The 19,348-nt window shown below is 39.8% G+C and overlaps 2 protein-coding genes across 2 annotated transcripts; both read left to right on the top strand.

The window, feature by feature from the left end:
* The first annotated feature begins 6,658 nt into the window (after nt 1-6,658).
* On the top strand, nt 6,659-9,270 carry LOC311139896 (homeobox protein Hox-A13b-like). The gene is made up of 2 exons (XM_084174893.1): nt 6,659-7,331; nt 7,622-9,270. Exons 1-2 carry the CDS (start codon nt 6,686-6,688, stop codon nt 7,861-7,863), a joined length of 888 nt encoding a protein of 295 aa, XP_084031019.1. The 5' UTR covers nt 6,659-6,685; the 3' UTR covers nt 7,864-9,270.
* Nucleotides 9,271-17,022: 7,752 nt separating this feature from the next.
* LOC311139832 (homeobox protein Hox-A11b-like) lies at nt 17,023-19,104 on the top strand (the record flags this gene model as incomplete). The annotated part of the gene is made up of 2 exons (XM_084174808.1): nt 17,023-17,656; nt 18,872-19,104. 2 exons carry the CDS (start codon nt 17,023-17,025, stop codon nt 19,102-19,104), a joined length of 867 nt encoding a protein of 288 aa, XP_084030934.1.
* Nucleotides 19,105-19,348: the final 244 nt, after the last annotated feature.

Genomic DNA, 19,348 nt, shown 5'->3' with positions numbered 1-19,348 from the left:
CGTGACTGGGTGAATGTGGTTGTGTCGTAAGCCTATAGAATTCAATAGGGGTTCTTATACACAGAGTATACCAAACATTAGGAATACTGAGTTGCCCTCAGAACAGCCTCAATTCGTCGGGGCATGGACTCTACAAGGTGTCGAAAGTGTTCCACAGGGATGCTGGCCCATGTTGACTCCAATGCTTCCCACAGTTGTGTCAAGTTGCCTGGATGTCCTTTGGACCATTCTTGATACACACTGGAAACTTTAGTGTGAAAAACCCAGCAGCGTTGCAGTTCTTGACACAAACCGGTGCACCTGGCACCTACTACCATACCCCATTCAAAGGCACTTAAATATTTTGTCTTGCCCATTCACCCTGAATGGCACATATACACAATCCATGTCTCAATTGTCTCAAGGCTTAAAAACCCTTTAACCTGTCTCCTCCCCTTCATCTACACTGATTTGAAGTGCATTTAACAAGTGGCATCAATAAGGGGTCATAGCTTTCACTTGGATTCACCTGGTCAGTCTGTCATGGAAAGAGCAGGTGTTCTTAATATTTTGTCCACTCAGTGTATATGATGCATTGGAGTTTGCCAATATAACACTGAGTTAACCCTGAGGTAGGAGAGGCCTTCCAAAGTGTGTCAGGAAAACAGAAAACTTGTAGAAGCAAGAAAGGAAGTGCTTCCAGGATACACCAGCAGAATTTTGTAGATTGAAGGGGCTCTTTAGTTAAGGGGTGAAATGGTCGGGACTCTTTAGCTAAGGGGTGAAATGGTCATCAAGTATCAAGGAGGTCCTTGTTTTCTGATGGAAATAGAAAACGGTTGTATTCTCTTTCCTTCCCTTGATCTCTCGCTCGCCCAAGACAAAGAAGAGAGCGGCATGTTTCTGATCTAGTTTACCAAGAGAGACACTGAGAGGCCAGGATGCCATAGGTCACACGATCACAAGGCTAGCCCATAAAAAGTCCATTAAGCACTGGAGACTAAGTGCAGTGTTATCTGCTTGCCAGCTATTACAAACAGAGCACCACTTTGGTCCTATATCCTATAGAGCAGAGCAACCAGGCCAGGCAGGCCAAAGTGAAAGGTTTCCCTGGGTGTCTCTGAGTTAGCTAGAGAGCCTGGGAGTTCTACACAGAGTGTGCGTTCCAAATGGCACCATATTCCCTATATCGTGCACTACTTGTGCCAGAGCACTATGGGCCCTAGTCACAAGTAGTGCACTTTGTAGGAATCGGGTCCAATCTGAGATGAAACCACTGTCGCAGGAAGAGGCAGAGCAAAGGAGATGCTGTTGCTGGTTGTTTAGCTTGGGTTGGGGAGGGGGGCGGGATCACTGATACATGTTGTGGACTTGACTCTTATTTTTTTTTAGGCACAACGGTGATAAAGCACCATTGTGCCTCAATCAATCTACTGTGACTATAAATACAGTGCAGTTAGCGAAAGGATAATTGAAATGGTGTGATCTTGAATAGGAGTGTGCCCTCTTCCACCTCTACAGGTTGTAGCCTCCCGACCAGCAGCCAACTGCACTGACACCTCTTCCACCTCTACAGGTTGTAGCCTCCCGACCAGCAGCCAACTGCACTGACACCTCTTCCACCTCTACAGGTTGTAGCCTCCCGACCAGCAGCCAACTGCACTGACACCTCTTCCACCTCTACAGGTTGTAGCCTCCCGACCAGCAGCCAACTGCACTGACACCTCTTCCACCTCTGCAGGTTGTAGCCTCCCGACCAGCAGCCAACTGCACTGACACCTCTTCCACCTCTACAGGTTGTAGCCTACCGACCAGCAGCCAACTGCACTGACACCTCTTCCACCTCTGCAGGTTGTAGCCTCCCGACCAGCAGCCAACTGCACTGACAGAAGTAAGTAAGGAACTGTGTACTGTTCAAAGTTCACAATATATTCCGAAGTTAGTGCTTTTCTGTTCAAATTTTATGGAGCCAACTGACAATTATGGAAATTAAGTATTTTGCTCATAATTGTTAGACATAAAGGGAATTATTTACCAGGTTTGGCTCCACAAAAAATGCATGACTATTTTCTATATGTGTGTTGCTATTAGTGAATTAAATCCCCATGCCAGCACACATTCTGACTAGCAGGGATCAATAATGGCTGTCCACTCACTGAAAAGTACAGTTTATTACATACGCTATTTATAATTTATAAACTAAGCAGGTGATCCAGTGTTTGTAAAAACGAAATAGGCTACAAGATTATATTGTGATATTACCTTCCTTTCTAGAGATTTCGTTCAAAGGAATAAAACAATATTGCATTTTTCTATATAATCATTCACCCATTCTCGTATAAGTTGTCGTAGGGTGTATCTACATGTAATTGTATTGTATTATCTAAAGAGCTACACACACTAGTTAGTTAGCAGAAGTCTGTATGTTTTCATGGAATTAATTCAACAACGCTCATCCGGCAGGACGCGTCATTCGCTGATTTTTACTTTTACGCCAACATTAATGTCAATTTGGACATCAAATATAATAATAATTAAAATAAATTGATGAATGGTTTAATAATAAGTTAATAGTTATGTTATTAGTTTAATAATTGTATTTATTCAATTTCGCATAGGACATCGCTGTTTGTTATTCACATTTGTGTTAGGCCAAACTAAACATATTTTAGGAAAATGTTGTATCGTCTAGTATTTCTGAACTGTTTCTATTTCAAAATGTACCCTTAACGAACATTTAATTTCTATAACATCTGAAGGGTCATACTCAGACGAATGTTATAGCTAGTAGGCTATAGGCCAATTAACATCTAAATAGTTGGTTGCTGCAATTAAGCGAAGTCCTTAATAAGCCACGGCCAAATAATAAACAATACAATCATATTTAAGAAATGCAGTTCAAACTGGTTTATTGGATTAGAACAAAATGTGTACATTACCATCTACACAGGCCACTTAGCTACAAATTTGAGTCACATTCAAACTCAGTTCTTAAGTAGACCATCAATTTATAAAAAAAACTATACTTTAGAATGACAATATGCATAGGATTAGACTGATTCGGCGTTGTTTTATAGGACTATATCATTCGCAAAACAGTATTTCCAGTATTAGGCCTATTTTCTAGTAGGCCTACTATATATTCCTCAGTGGCCTTGTGGTTAGTGTCGGCTCTGAGATTGGAAGGTTGGGAGTTCGATCCCCGGCCGAGTCATACCAAAGACTAAAAATGCGTCTCTGCTTGGCACTCAGCATTAAGGAGATAGATTGGGGGGTAAGGCCCTGGGACAGACTAGCATCCTGTTCAGGGGGGTGATTGCCCATTTTAATTATTAAAAGGTCTTAATTGACTTCTACCATCATGTGAGCCTATGTGTTTTATTTTGTGAAACGAAAAATACACCTATGAAGGCCTACTGAAGAGACACAGACACGCATACACACACATGATAACACACGCACTATACACACACGAACACATGGATTTTGTGTTGTAGATATGTGGTATTAGATACTTGCACATTGTTGATTTTCTGTCGAATTTCTATAAAGTGCATAGCCTACCGCATTAAAATATGACGTTAAAAATAACCCTTTCAATATTTCAGCGGGTCAAAGGTGTCTTTGAAAATTACTTGAGCGTCGATTACTATGTCCTCTAGATCTATCAACCTTTTGATGAACGAATTTACGCAAGGACCCTGATATGATTTGTTAAAACTATAGGCCCAATGTATAGCCTCTTTCTACAGTGTGCGCTATGCCCACGCTGATTCAGGGCCCACAGCCAATGTGTGGCTATGGCACCGCAAGCCATATTTATCTAGGAAGAGCCTGAGTGTGTGTCCATCATGCCAGATAGGAGTATAGGTTAGATCCCTTCCTTTCCCTCACCGGCCCACTCCACCACTGCACTGGGGGTCTGGTCATATTCGATGTTGGTAGTAGCATCGCGTCATTATTTTATTTATGACTAGCTACATGACGCTTTTTCAATGACTGTGGTAGGGCCGCTAATGTCTCTACTGCGACCATTGAATGATCTCAAAACCGCATGAATATAGGCATAAATAACATAGGCCTAACATATGGTTTAACATGACAGCCCAGCCTCATTGAACTCGGCTCTATTCGCAGAGAAGAGAAGGGAAGGAGTTCTGACTGAGTTTAGCAGACATGGCGATGGCTGTGATATTTCCTGCCCACTCGGTTGGATGGCAATTCGCCCAAGGCTTGGAATGAAACACCATTAATAGTATAGCAGTAGGTCTAAAGCGGAGGCCTATCCCTCATAACCTCCAAAAGAACTTGGTAACAGCATCGACCGAAACCGTGGAACCAGATTTCAATTGATATGTCCAATTGCTACAATCGGTTGTCGAAAATAAAAACTTTTTTGGCGGCAGTTTTGCAGGATATTGTATATTCGGGTCATGAGTCTTGTAGATCTACTATATGTCTACTTTTGGATCTCAAACATATAGGGACAGGCTATATATTGGGAACGGTGTATCAGGGAAAACATGGGCAGTTCAATAGCTATGAAGAATACAGGTTAAGACATTTTAGGGCAGTGTCACAACCAAATCCTAATTGTCTCCTGCAAATACCTTAACCATAAAAGGCACCTTCTCGGCCTATTGTCTTGGTGCTGATGCTTGTAAAATGTCGAATACATTGTTATTCAATTATTCCAACCAACTACATCTAATGGAAGAAATGCCGTACAATTTGTTCATTCGTTCTCTCTCACAGACAAAGCCAGTGGCGATGTTGTAACCTGTAGCCTTTTGCTAATTCTAACTTAAAATAAGATATAGTCTAGCTTCGTTTTTTCTTTTTCTTTTAGACCCAATTTCCACATTTTATATTTGTGCACAAGTAAAAATGCAATTTCACAAACAGTTACTTTGTCATTGATTCGAATTGATTAGCTCAATTTGTTCATCTTGTAGCCTGTAGCCTAACTGAGATAGCCTGTTATTACCACGTGCATAACAAATCATGAGAGAGCAGAATGTTTCTCTCGTTCCTAATGAGCTGAAAAGCTGGTGCAGTTTAACTTCTCTTTGAAACCACAGTTTCCTATTGTCCGCTAATGTTTTACGTGTCTGAAATGCGAATAGAATAGGTTTAGGCCTTGCAAACTAGGAACTATGTCTTTAACCCTGGAGAAATGCCACGTCGGTAAACACGAAAACCGGTCGGATGCCCTTACATTTTTATGTTCAGCATGTTTCTACAATTACATAATTTCCTCACTACTTTTCCAAAAGCTCACATGGACAAATGAATACATATTCTTCCCCCCCAAGTCACTAAGAAATGCTACAGGCTATATTGAATAAGCGCAGAGGTTTCTTTAAACATCGTCAAACGATCACCAAAGTTTATTTTCAACAATGTACTTGGGGTTGTTTTCTCACCTTTCCTGAAGGAATTCAAGCCATACGGTCAGTGGTTGAATGACAACAACATATCTGGCTAGACGGACTGCAACTAACTTTCAACTTGACCTTCTCCTTGGCCTCCAACAGTCTAACCCATATATGTAAAAGACCTCGCTGCCCAATAGTGTGCTAGCTGCTTTCTGTCGGTAGGTTATAAACATTTAAGCCTATAAGAGACTGAACAGCAGATAGTATGAAAATGTATGCACTCACTAACTGTAAATCGCTCTGGATAAGAGCGTCTGCTAAATTACTAAAATGTAAACTGTAAATAGAATAGCAGTGTGTTTCATGCCGTGGCATGCATGGTTTACTTTTCAGTGAATTTTATGCACAGACTATTCATGATTTCCTTTACAGATTGCATGACTGAAATTTCTCCACCAAAGCATTTTAATGTAGTTTCACCTTCCTTGATAGTTTCCTATTAGCCCAAAACAAAATGTAGGATACTTCGTGTATAATTAAAATGTGGGATAAAAACGTATCGAACAAAAACATGGATTGGTGTATTTTGCAGCACGTTGTTTCCAAGCTCTGCGCATTCTGGTCAATTAGAAAGTCGTTAAAATTATTTTCCAGACTCACACGGTGTAGTAAAAAAAAGAATATTAATTAATTAATTTGATTTGAATCAACCCATTGAACATATTTCGTACAAACTGCCTTGTTTAATGTTATTTATTTAACCTTTATTTAACTAGGCAAGTCAGTTAAGAGCAAATTCTTATTTACAATGACGGCCTTGGCCATATAACTGTTGATAAATTGAAATGCGGAATGGTTGCATACATAAATCTGCGTCCACCGCCTCTCCATTCTACTGTTTTTATCAGCATTTTGACAAACAGGATTTTAACGTGTCAGTCTCCATCCATGTGATGTTTCCTCAGCAAAATTCTAGGCTATAAACCAAGAATGACATCAGACAGATTCCAATGATGAATGAACCACAACTATGGTTACCTGTATGATATCTCGAAACTACTCATCTTGTTTAAAAAATGTAGTCATTTTCCTCCTAAATGCTATATTGTTTTAGCGTATAAACATTTTGGGCATGGATCTGCATTATCTGCAGTCTAGACGTTTATCATCTCCTTTGCATATCACGTGCCTGGCTTTGCCCAATAACCTTGCGATCTTTAGGTCTACACAGGCGCGTGAGTATCAGTTACTCTCCCAGATTCCATATCTCTTTTTTCAGTCGTGGGGATTTTTTAAAAAGAGCTGGTTGTCTCGATGTAGGGCATGCTATGACAGCGTCATTACTTCTCCATTCGCGCTGGATTGACCCGGTCATGTTCCTGTATGATAACGGTTTGGATGAGATAAACAAAAACATGGAGGGGTTTGCAGGAGGCAATTTTGCAGCAAATCAGTGCAGGAATTTGTTGGCGCATCCGACGTCCCTGGCTCCAAGCACTACCTACACATCGAGCGAGGTGCCAGTATCTGGCATGGGCGAAGCTGTCAAACAATGCAGCCCTTGTTCCGCAGCTCAAAGTTCCTCAAATGCGTCCTTGCCTTATGGATATTTTGGCAGCAGCTACTACCCGTGTAGGATGTCACACGGCAGCGTGAAGTCCTGCGCGCAGCCCTCCTCTGACTATGGGGACAAATACATGGACACATCCGTTTCAGGAGAGGAGTTCCCAGGGTCCAGGGCGAAGGAATTCGCTTTCTACCAAGGCTATTCCTCCAGCCCTTACCAACCTGTCTCCAGCTATCTGGAAGTCCCGGTGGTACCCACCCTCAGCGGACCCACCGAGCCCAGGCATGAGCCTCTTCTGCCGGTGGAGCCTTATCAGCCATGGGCTATCACCAACGGATGGAATGGTCAGGTTTACTGCGCTAAGGACCAGCCACAGTCAAACCATCTATGGAAATCGTCCATTCAAGGTATGGGCTTACGGCTATACATTCTTAAATGTTTTCACAAGCTTATGCATTATTTGTATTGCAACATTATAAACCTCACAGTTTAAAAAAAATCAAAAGTAGAAACACCATCATTCGTCCTGCTTTGTTTTTCCTTTTACAATTAGCATATTAATCATTCGTTTGAAGAAATCATCATCCATCTTGTCACCGTAATGTGAATTGTGGATAGGCACGACAGACCCAATCGTTATTGGAAACTATACTACGTTTGTAGGCTAATTAAGCACGTGTTTATGCTCTTCACACAGACACTGTATCTGGAGGGGATGGCAGCACTATTCGACGTGGGAGGAAGAAGCGCGTGCCATACACCAAGATACAGCTGAAAGAACTGGAGAGGGAGTATGCCGCCAATAAATTTATCACAAAGGACAAACGACGAAGGATATCTGATCAGTCAAACCTGACAGAGCGACAAGTGACTATCTGGTTTCAGAACAGGCGAGTAAAAGAGAAGAAGGTCGTCAACAAATTTAAGAGTCCCAGTTAGCTGTATGTGGAACTACTGAAACAAAAAGACAAAAAAAGAAGAGACTTGATGGGTGTTCAATGAAAATGAACTATATTATAATTTATTACACAATATAAGGCGTCTCCTCGGCCGCCATGGGTTGGCTCTGGTTTCGGAGGTCCACTTGGCAGTAGTTTTTTTCTTTTTGGTCGTAATTAATTGAAACCATTCGGTGTCCTGTGTTTGAAGGAAATGGGGAAATAACTTCCTCCTTGTTTATATATTCTGTCTCATACTCTTTTCAACGGACATATAGCTTTTATCATTTTCTACAATCTGTTCCCAATACTCTACATAACTCATAGCCAAAAATATGAAATCTCAAGTCAGAAGAACATAGCCTCCTGTAATTGGAAACGTAAAAACTAAAATAAGCGTGGGACAATTCCATTTTAGCTCCATCAGAGTAAGAATTAATGAGACAAAAAATAGCGCATAATTTATATTGACGGTTTGAGATTATTTGTTGAATTTGAATATAGATTCCCTGAATTTATTGATATTGAAATGTTGGCGAGAGCGCTAATGCGCAACCCGCAAATCCTGTAGGCCTACGAATATTATTTTAAAAGCTGAAACATTTCTCATCACAAAATGGTTGAGCTATTAATTAGTAAATTGCTTTACATTTACCCTATGCATTCTGTGAATATTCGGTTAATTATAAACGATTAGATTTTTTATTCTGTCTGAGTAGGCTATGTCTTTTCCCATACAATAATTATCATCTTAACTCTCTGTTTTATGCACCAATTATCTGCGCAGCCATCATCGTTTGAAAATGAAAATGCTGTATTTCGTTTTCTATCATAACAAATGTAAATACATCGTATCTGATTGCAATTAATGAACAGTTACATTTAAAGTTCCCCTGTTTTTGACTGCAAACATATAGCCAATAAGCTCTTCCCAATAAAAGTTGGAGAAACCCCATTACCTTGTAGCCTAATGTTCATATTTTTTCTCAGACAAATGAAAAGTCAGACTTTACAAACGAGCATTGCTTTTGTAAGAATGTTTATCTCGGGGTTAGTTTCTTAGTTTTTTATTTTTCTTGAATTTAGGTAGGATACAAGCCTATTAGACCTATGATTAGCGTTGATAAAACGAGTCAAACATACATAGCTTTCCTTTTTGTCATTTAATGTTGTAGAGGCCTGCAACATTGAGCCATTATAATACCAGTAGGCTACTGTAGGAGAAATCCCTTACTGATGATGACGAGATGGCAATGTTGCCATCTGCTGCCGGATCTGCGTCATTGCATTTGATGAGTTCAGGTCTAGGCCTGACCATTGCCAAACTGAACAAAAATATAAACGCAACATGTAAAGTGTCGGTCCCATGTTTCATGAGCTGAAATAAAATATCTCAGAAATGTTCCATACACACAAAAAGCTGATTTCTTTCTAATTTTGTGCACAAATTTGTTTACATCCTTGTTGTGACATTTCTCCTTTGCCAAGATAACATTTTACATTTTAGTCATTTAGCAGACGCTCTTATCCAGAGCGACTTACAGTTAGTGAGTGCATACATTTTTCATACTGGCCCCCCCTGACAGGTGGTGGATTAAAGCTGATTAAATATGATCATTACACAGGTGCACCTTGTGCTGGGGACAATAAAAGGCTACTCTAAAATGTGCAGTTTTGTCACACAATGCCACAGATGTCTCAAGTTTTGAGGGAGAGTGCAATTGGCATGCTGACTGCAGGAATGTCCACCAGAACTGTTGACAGAGAATTGAATGTTAATTGATCTACCATAAGTCGTTTTAGAGAATTTAGCAGTACATCCAACTGGTCTGGCAACTGCAGACCACGTGTAACCACGCCATCCCAGGACCTCCACATCCCAGGACCTCCACATCCGGCTTCTTCACCAGCCGGATCGTTTGAGACCAGCCACCCAGACAGCTGATGAAACTGGGGAGTATTTCTGTCTGTAATAAAGCCCTTTTGTGGGGAAAAACTAATTCTGATTGGCTGTGGGTGGGTGGGCATATGCCCTCCCAGGCCCACCCATGGCTGTCCCCCTGCCCAGTCATGTGAAATCCATAGATTAGGGCCTAATTAATTTATTTCAATTTACTGATTTCGTTACATGAACTGTAACTCAGTAAAATTGTTGATGTTGCTGCATGTTTGCGTTTATATTTTTGTTCCTTATATTTTGATATATGGCTCTGACCATGTCTTAACCCATGCAGGTGAAAAACATGGAATGATACTTATCCAAGATTCCTTCATGTGAGCAATGTTGCCGAATGGAAACGATTCAGTATTGAGTACTATAGGAAATGGAAAGGCATACACTGATTTTTACTCTTCTCAATTGAGAACTTTAAATATGTAATACTGTCGTGGAAACCTATAGCTAATATTGCCTTGTGGATATAGCCTTAGTATGATTTTTTTTTTCTTTTTCAAATGGGAATTAATGCACTGATTTAAATGTGGCTAATATTTGACAATAATGCGTGCACGATATTTAGTCATCTGATTACGTTTTGTTACAGATTCGTTAATGAATCTCCAAGCTGGGCCTATATAGAAATGTAAGGTTTGTCGATGCGCCCCAGTTGTTTTTTGAATCACTTTTAAAGAAAGGCAGACACTATTGTGGATATAATTTATGATCAAATGCTCAATCCTTAAAATTCAACTCAATATATCCTATCTCCGTTCGGCCTATAACTACTTTAAATGTCATGTTATGAAAATTGGACATTATAATAATAATAATAACATTCTCAGAAATGCTCAGGGAATTAGTGTGGATATACTATATATCACTTATTAAACTATATAAAACTAAATATAAATTTGGCAGAGAAGGTGTATAGCTGTTCTATGGATTAAATGACCAGAGCAAAAAATATGCAAGTAAATAAATAGTTAAATATGAGAGAATATATCTTGAATCAATAGACTATACCTAAAATCAAAAGATGGGCAATAGAAACATATTTTTTACAGTCATTATATATACAGCACTAACTACGACTGAAAGGATGAAGGTCAAATCAAACGTTTCACCTTAAGCTATACCGACTGGGGTCATATTATACCCAATAAAAGGTAGGCCTGTATCTTGCAATTAACACTTTTGTGAACTATTTACAAACATAGCTTATACTGTATATATATATATATATATATATATATAGAGAGAGAGAGAGAGAGAGAGAGAGAGAGAGAGAGAGAGAGAGAGAGAGAGAGAGAGAGAGAGAGAGAGAGAGAGAGAGAGAGAGAGAGAGAGAGAGAGAGAGAGAGAGAGAGAGAGAGAGAGAGAGAGAGAGAGAGAGAAGCAGATTGACCGGCTTAAACAGGACGCGTCTCCACGGAACAGGGTCTTCCTCAGGCAAAACATCACATGACAACATCATAATAACTAAATATAAACTATACATTATATAAGGGATAATCAACGAGGGGCTATGCTTCTATGGAAAATAATGAACGAAGTGGAAAGTGTGTTCCACGACGTGCTAGCGAGTGGAACTGACCTTTCACGGAGGTGCATTATTTTCCAGAGAACTCATAGAGCCCCTCGTTGATTATCCCTTTTATACCATGGCTATAATTGAACACATTTGCCACTAGACATTTGTTCATTTGTCGGTAGAAATGTGTTCAACATCCACTGAAGTAGCTAGCAAGTTTACTAGAGAGCTACGGTAATGTTTGTTGCAGTGGTAACCAAACAAACAGACTTGCTAGTTTAGATAACCAAACCATCAGTCCTAGCTTGCTATTATGAAAATATAATTCAACAATACCAATACTGTTTTCAATTCGACTTTTGCTTTCAAAAGCAGCTCAAACAAACATGTAAAAATTAACTATAGCCATTGAATTCTACCATGCAAATGTACCGTGCGCTATAGGGAAATAATGCACGCTCTAGAATGCCCTTCAAGCCAATCAGAAAGGAGTATTCAACAATGCCATGGTATAAACAGTCATAATACAAAGACAACTATGGTAATACATACATATCCAAATGTGTGCGTAAAATAGTGTGTAGTTGCGTGCGTAATGCGTGCTTAAAAGTCAACATTCGATCTATCAGAAGACACCCATGATGTAGAATACAATCATACAAGGACTAATCCCGTGGAATGTCAACTATATATTTGAAAAGGACATGGGGAGGCAGAGTAGATCTAGGAAACAGGTTACTTGTTTAAACCATTAGGAACAGCTGTGTCCAGGAGGTGGATTCACTTCTCCTTTAAAAGGGCATGCCCAAATCATCTCTTAAATGGATTGTTACTCAATGAGTTCGTTTTAAATTATAATAATGAGTTAATTTTGGGGATTTCATTTAAAGCATGCTAATGGGGTGGATTGCAGTCACTGCTTTCAAGGTAAGGAAACAAATATGTAAACATGTCAAATCGCGGAACTGTCCCTTTATGCCATACCCACATTACTCAGTTTGTCCCACCAAGGAGAGGTCCCACTAAAGGTGCCAGGTTGAGGGAAATTGTGGTGCTGGACTTTGTGCAAGTCTGGACTGGAGCTTCTTACGTATATAACCTGGGCCCTATTCACTAGTCACCAAAGAGAAGAAAACAAACTGGAAAAGGGAGAGGCTAACCTGAACTTGAACACCCGTTTTCATTGCGAAAAGTTTTCAATTGCAAAACGTTTTGCACTAATGGATTCGATTTATGATTGTACTGTTTTTGCTGCCACCCAAAGTCTAATTTGATAGCAACATTTCAAGTGACTCTTGTGCGGTATACACTTGTGTGTAGTCTATAGCAGACCAGCAGAGGACTTCTCAATTCCCTGCATGAGATACAAATAACTATAATAGTCAATGGAATACATGTTTACATTTTAGTCATTTAGCAGACGCTCTTATCCAGAGCGACTTACAGTTAGTGAGTGCATACATTTTCATACTGGCCCCCCGTGGGAAACGAACCCACAACCCTGGCGTTGCAAGCGCCATGCTCTACCAACTGAGCTACAGGGGATACATCAGATATCTTCTTAAACCAGAAAGATAATTGAAATAAAATGGGCAATGGGAATTCCAATTCATCCCTGCTATACTTTATTTAAAAAATATATACTCTTGTTCTATTTAGATTTTTCTAATTCATGCAATTGTGGTTTGACATTCAAGTGAGCAAGTCCGTACACATCAATTTAATTGAATCAAATATATATACTCGTTTAAATAACTGTTTTAAACTTCTGTATGCTTGCCTTGGACATGTACAGTACCCATGGAAAGAATACTCCTTGCACATGTTGCCTTACAGCCTGGACTTTCAATGGAATGAATTAGAATATTCTTCACATTACTTATTGCCCAATTTCCAACACCAATCCAAAAACATAAGTATTGTAGTGACTGTTAAAGGTGCTTTGCCATGCAATTAAATGGCTCAGGGGTCTAGAAACATTCCCGTTTTTAAAATGTGAGAAGGTGTATATCATTCGATCAAATGTAATACTACACTATACTCTCTTAGAAAAAAAGGGTTCGAAAAGGGTTATTCGGCTGTCCCCATAGGATAACCCTTTTTGGTTCCAGGTAGAACCCTTTTTGGTTCCATGTAGAACCCTCTATAGAAAGGGCTATACATGGAACCCAAAAGGGTTCTACCTGGAACCAAAAAGGGTTCTTTAAATAGTTATCCTATGGGAACAGCCGAAGAACCCTTTTAAATTATAGAATGCACCTTTGTCATTATAATCAGTTATGGTAATAATAAATAAAATAATATTACGTATGCCTGCTAGAACTATACTGCTATTTACTACAACTACTACTACTACTACTACTACTACTACTACTACTACTACTACTACTACTACTACTACTACTAATAATAATAATAATAGGCTATAATAAGAAATAATGGTAGCTAATGGTGTGATTACAAATATGACTTTATTATTACAACGATTATAACCTTATAACTCAAGTAAATAATATCTAGGGGTTCACATGTTGAAAGGTCCGTCCCACACCCAAAGCTGTCTTTTAAAATCCTGCTTCCAGGGCTCTTGACCGCAAGTATGTCCTTTAATTATCCGAGACTTTTAGGAGGATGGTGATGGGAGTTCCGCTTGTTGCAACAACACATCCAATGCATCCATGGTTCTTATGGCACTCCCAACTAAAGCATACTCAGTTACTCCCTTTTCGTTTCCATAACCATATCTTGCCGTATATCTTCCATATAAGTATATCTTGCCGTATATCTTCCATATAAGTATATCTTGCCGTATATCTTCCATATAAGCATCTCTTGCCGTACGTCTTCCTTTATCATGATGCCTTTAGAGATGAGATTAGGTCTATCAGCCTCTTCTCTTCTCCTCTGTGCTCTGCTTCTCCTGCTGCCAGCCGTCTCACCTAAAGAGGCAGTATAGAGACAGATTTAAAGCTGTAATCTTCCCGCCACCCATCTCATCTACTGTAAAGAGGTAGTATAGGTAGTATAGAGAGACATTAAGCTGTGACGTTCCACATTTCCAAGTGCAAGACACTTGGGTCGTAGAAATATAGTCTAAACTCCCCCCACCCCAGCCTGTAGAAATGCTCGTTAAAGTTAGTAAGGCCTATAGCGCCTATACAGAAAATAACATCTAAATGGCATAAATATGTGAGCGCGCCAGTGGAAAAATGTCTCACACCCAAAGAGAGTGGTAAAGTACAAATGTTTTCTATTTAAAATCAGTGGCAATGGAGCGTGTAAGCTACATAACTAAGTTACCACTTTTTCTATTACACCTGCCTCTCACATGTTGACGAGTTCTTAACGAGACCATTCCATTTTAAAATCAGCATTTGTGGCTATGGGTATAGGCTTATTTAATTCGGCTAGATTGGAAAAGTCATCGAAAACGCCATAATTTAGTTAAACATGTCAAATCATTGCAAAAGTTAGGCCTATCTGGTTTCATTGGTAGGCTATAGGCCTATCTGGTTTAATTGGTAGGCTATAGGCCTATCTGGTTTCATTGGTAGGCTATAGGCCTATCTGGTTTAATTGGTAGGCTATTGGCCTATCTGGTTTAATTGGTACGCTATTGGCCTATCTACCTAAATGATTGCCAGATTTGAAAACGGACGTAGTATTTCCATCATGATGACAAATTTGTGATGACAAATTGGGATATATTATTAACAACATTTTAACATATGGTTATAAAAGACAATCGTTTCTCAATACACAAAGAATATTGAAGTATTTCGGCTAGTGACCTGTCCAATAGGGCAGGGTTTCCCAAACCCGGGACCGAGTTTGGGAAACCCTGCAATAGGCCTATCAAACAGTTAACGGGAATTAACTGTTAACGAGGAATGAACTTATACAGGAATGAACTTCATCCGGGGCACGGGGCAGGGGTGTTTGTGACCCCTTTCTCACAAATAATGACCCTTTCCCTTCCCCGAACTTGAGTTCTGCAGCACGCAAAAAGAGACTGACGGTGCAGTCTGATAGATGGGCTATATGTTGCCATGTGTTATCCTATAGGATACAACAAACGACATACTTTAGCATATATAGTTAGCCTAAGGGCCTCGAGGCATGCTCACAGAGAATAAAAACATTAGGCTTTTGCTATAAAGTTATATTCTTTAACGAACCATTTAATCGTTCAATATTTCGTAGCCTATAGGCCTATATTACATGCATTCCAAGACATTACAGTCTCCATTTTACGCACAGGCCTAAGTACTCACCCGGAGCCTTGTTTTGAGTCTCGTTTCATTGAACTTCATGAATGCCAGCTAGTCGTCTGGTGAGCACGCCGGCCGCAGCAGTCCCCACATGTCTGTTCTGACAATGGCAACGACACAGACAACGGCAAAGTGCTATAAAACATGTCTGACTCGAGCTGATTTTGTTGGTTGGTGCTATATACCCTGAACTCTATTGTTGCATTTTAAAACCCTAATGTCAGCACAAAACGTGTCCGGAGATGCAGGTGATAGGAAAGAGAATGCATTAGGCGCGTGTATGCTGCCATTCCATTCATTTATCGTTCTCTCACTATGTGCAACAGTTTAGTTTATTATTAAGCTATATATTATATGTGTATTAGAATATCCAAGAGATGTCCCATTTTCTGTAATGTTGGACGCACGACACAATATTCATTTTTAGAGTGCCCCACAACAGTATTGTAATCTGACACTAGTCTTGCTATGCTTCGGCCCTGAACCAAATTGTCTAAATTGTTTAGCCAATTTGGTGCAGCGGGTTAGGACGACAGATTATTTTGGTCTGTTTTGGCAACAATTGACAATTCTAACTTCGGATAGGCCTAATAGGAAATATAAACGGAAACTGATTCTGAATTTGCATAACGCCTAACCATTACTGTTACAAATGGAAATGCCTCCAAATATATTGATATAGCGCTAGATTGAGATGGGCTTCTGTATAATACCATTTTCTTCTTGTAGCCTTAGCCCACAGGCTGTAGGCTAATATTACTACTAGCGTAATACATTAGTGGAAAAGGCATAGTGGTTGTGGAAATGGGTTGATCCAGAGCCTTTTATTACAAATAGAAGGCTCTGGGTTGTTCTGGTTTAATTATATTTTACCCATACACTTTACAATGCCTTTATGTGTCCATACAACAGCATATGCGCCATAGTGATCAATGTATGTTCCAGAGATAAAGATGTGAGAATATAACACATGAAAAATATATTCTAAAAGTATTAATAAATGTCGAACACCAAGATTATCGTTAATAACAAAGGTTATTCGCACATGCTGCAGCAAGGCTTTGATTTACCGTGACTTCAAATGTGTTTCAAATCATACTAATACGTTCTTTGGTATGGTTACTTATAAATTCGGAAAATTATTTCATATAACACACTTTAATTAAGAAACGCATTCACTCATTGCCACGCATCAGTTGAACAGACATATCTGTCCAATTCTGCCCCTGGTCACATGACTGGCGCTCTCAGGAACGGAATGGATTGAGAACAAACTGCACGTCAGCTTCACGTCTTAGAATTTGTTGCTCAACGGATTTGCTTCAAAGTGACTGGAGCCTAGCAGCACAGAGGAACGATGCGAAGGAAGGCATGGTAGGCTATTATAGTAGGCTACAGGCTACGCAAGATCGAATCATTATGGATTTTGATGAGCGGGTCCCAGTTGGGTCTAATATGTATTTGCCCGGCAGCTGCACCTATTACATCTCCGGATCAGACTTCTCAAGCCTCCCTCATTTTTTGTCTCACCAGAGTCAGTCTTCTAGTCCCATGACATATTCCTACCCATCCTCAACTCTGCCACAGCTTCCGTCTGTCAGAGAGGTAGCTTTCAGGGACTATCATGACATTGCTAGCTCCAGTAAATGGCACCACCATAGGGGCGGTATGTCACACTGCTACCCCACTGAGGACACGGTGCATAGGGACTGTCTATCAAGCTCGACCTCCTTGGGGGAAATATTCACGAAAAATAACTACAGTGATGTCTATCACTCCAGCACCTCCAATCCCATATCCAGTCTCCATGGCAGTGTGAGCAGGAATGGAGTGCTACCACAAGCCTTTGATCAGTTTTTCGATACTGCCCACGGAAGCGTAGACAACACACCAACAAACGAACACTCCGTGGACAGAACTGCCACCAAACTACCTCCAGTTCCGGTGACCGGCTCCGATAAGTGCCGGGGTACAGAGGAGAGACCGCCGCGCCAGGAGAGCTGCAGCCCGGTGTCTTCTTCCGGCAACAATGAGGAGAAATATAGCTGCAGCGGTGAGTATAAAGACGACGCGCACCAGTTCTGTGAGAAAGTTTGCAATCTAACGCGCTGCTGTTAAGGCGTTTATATGCTGTTTTATAAGCGCATAAGGTTTATTGAGGGGCTGTAGATCTACCCCAACAAAAACGTTGTTATAAACGACAAGATCACGTGCTTGGGACTGAAATTGGCTGTGAAAGACAGAGCATTTCCCCCTCTAAAATATTCGAGCATATTTGTAGGCCTATTAGTTGTTGTAGTTTATAGACGCATAGCTCGGCTTACTTTTCATAACGTATCAAACGACTGCAACGAGAACTTCATGAATTTATAGATTTATTGCAAAATTATATCTTCATACATTATAACTCAGGGACGAATTGAATCGTGTTTCTCTGTTTTTGTGCTGCATGGTTCCCCCTATAACCTGATTGTTATATTGTTATTATATTAATATAATCTTAGAGATATAGTATAAGGTGATAAAGTAAATAATTTAACATTTCATTGATTTCATTGATTCATTTATTTATTTAGCCAGGAGGATAGTCCACTCAGTAACAATTGCCACCCACTGTGCACAGACGTCATTTCAACGTCTAGTTTTGATTTACATTTGGTTGAGTTGTCAACTAACGTGAAATCAACATGAAAGCAACAAAACAATTCACCATGTCATTGGATTTAGGTTAGAAGTTGGATGAAAAAAATTATGGAATTCCCTTACATTGATGACTTTTTTGCAAATCCAATCAGTTTTCCACGTTGATTCAACGTCATCATATTACATTTGTTTGTTGTTGAAATGACGTGGAAACAACGTTGATTCAACCAGTTTTTGCCCAGTGCGGCACTGTTTTCCAGGGAGTCCTGGGATCCACAAAATCTATAAAAACATTCACATTACATAGAAAATGTGTAGAAAGCACAGCATACACAGTATAATACATTAGGCTAGTATACAATAGAAAGCGTTTACCACTGCGTTTTTGTAATTATGTTCCTTTTGTGAGGGCTCGTGTTTGATGTTGTCGAGAGGTGTTATTATTAGGGCTATTGATTTTTACCACCCATCATTTCCATATACTGAACTCTAAGAAATGTCATGATTATGTTGCATAATGTACCCTAAATATGCATAGAAATGTTGGGATTTAAGCTTATTAAAAGCAAAACCTGGCCAAAACGATTTATCCAGTTTCTATCTGAATTGCAATTATTCTTTTCAGGTGGACAGAGAACGCGTAAGAAGAGATGTCCATACACCAAATACCAAATCAGAGAACTGGAGAGGGAGTTCTTTTTCAGTGTTTACATCAACAAGGAGAAACGTCTTCAACTTTCGAGGATGCTCAATCTCACCGACCGCCAAGTTAAAATCTGGTTTCAAAACAGGAGGATGAAAGAGAAGAAACTGAACAGAGACCGTTTGCAGTATTATACAACGAACCCTATGCTGTAACACTGACTGATGGATTTCGTCTTTCCCTCAGACAAGGCATGCATGAAGCTCAATCGCTAATTTCAAGTTCGTTACTGTCTGCAAATTTCTGATTACACCCCTCCTGTGATGGACGGACATTTGTAGATTTCTTTGTCCACCACACTTCATTTTTTGGAAGTAATATCTACTGTTTTATTATGATTATTATGATTATTATTATTATTATTATTAGACCTATTGGCCTATTTTCATTTTAGGTGTT

This window comes from Coregonus lavaretus (genome assembly GCF_964263955.1).
Source record: "Coregonus lavaretus genome assembly, chromosome: 13".
Lineage (NCBI taxonomy): Eukaryota > Metazoa > Chordata > Actinopteri > Salmoniformes > Salmonidae > Coregonus > Coregonus lavaretus.
The sequence above is the reverse complement of the archived record's forward strand: the minus strand, read 5'-3'. Positions and strand labels throughout refer to the sequence as shown.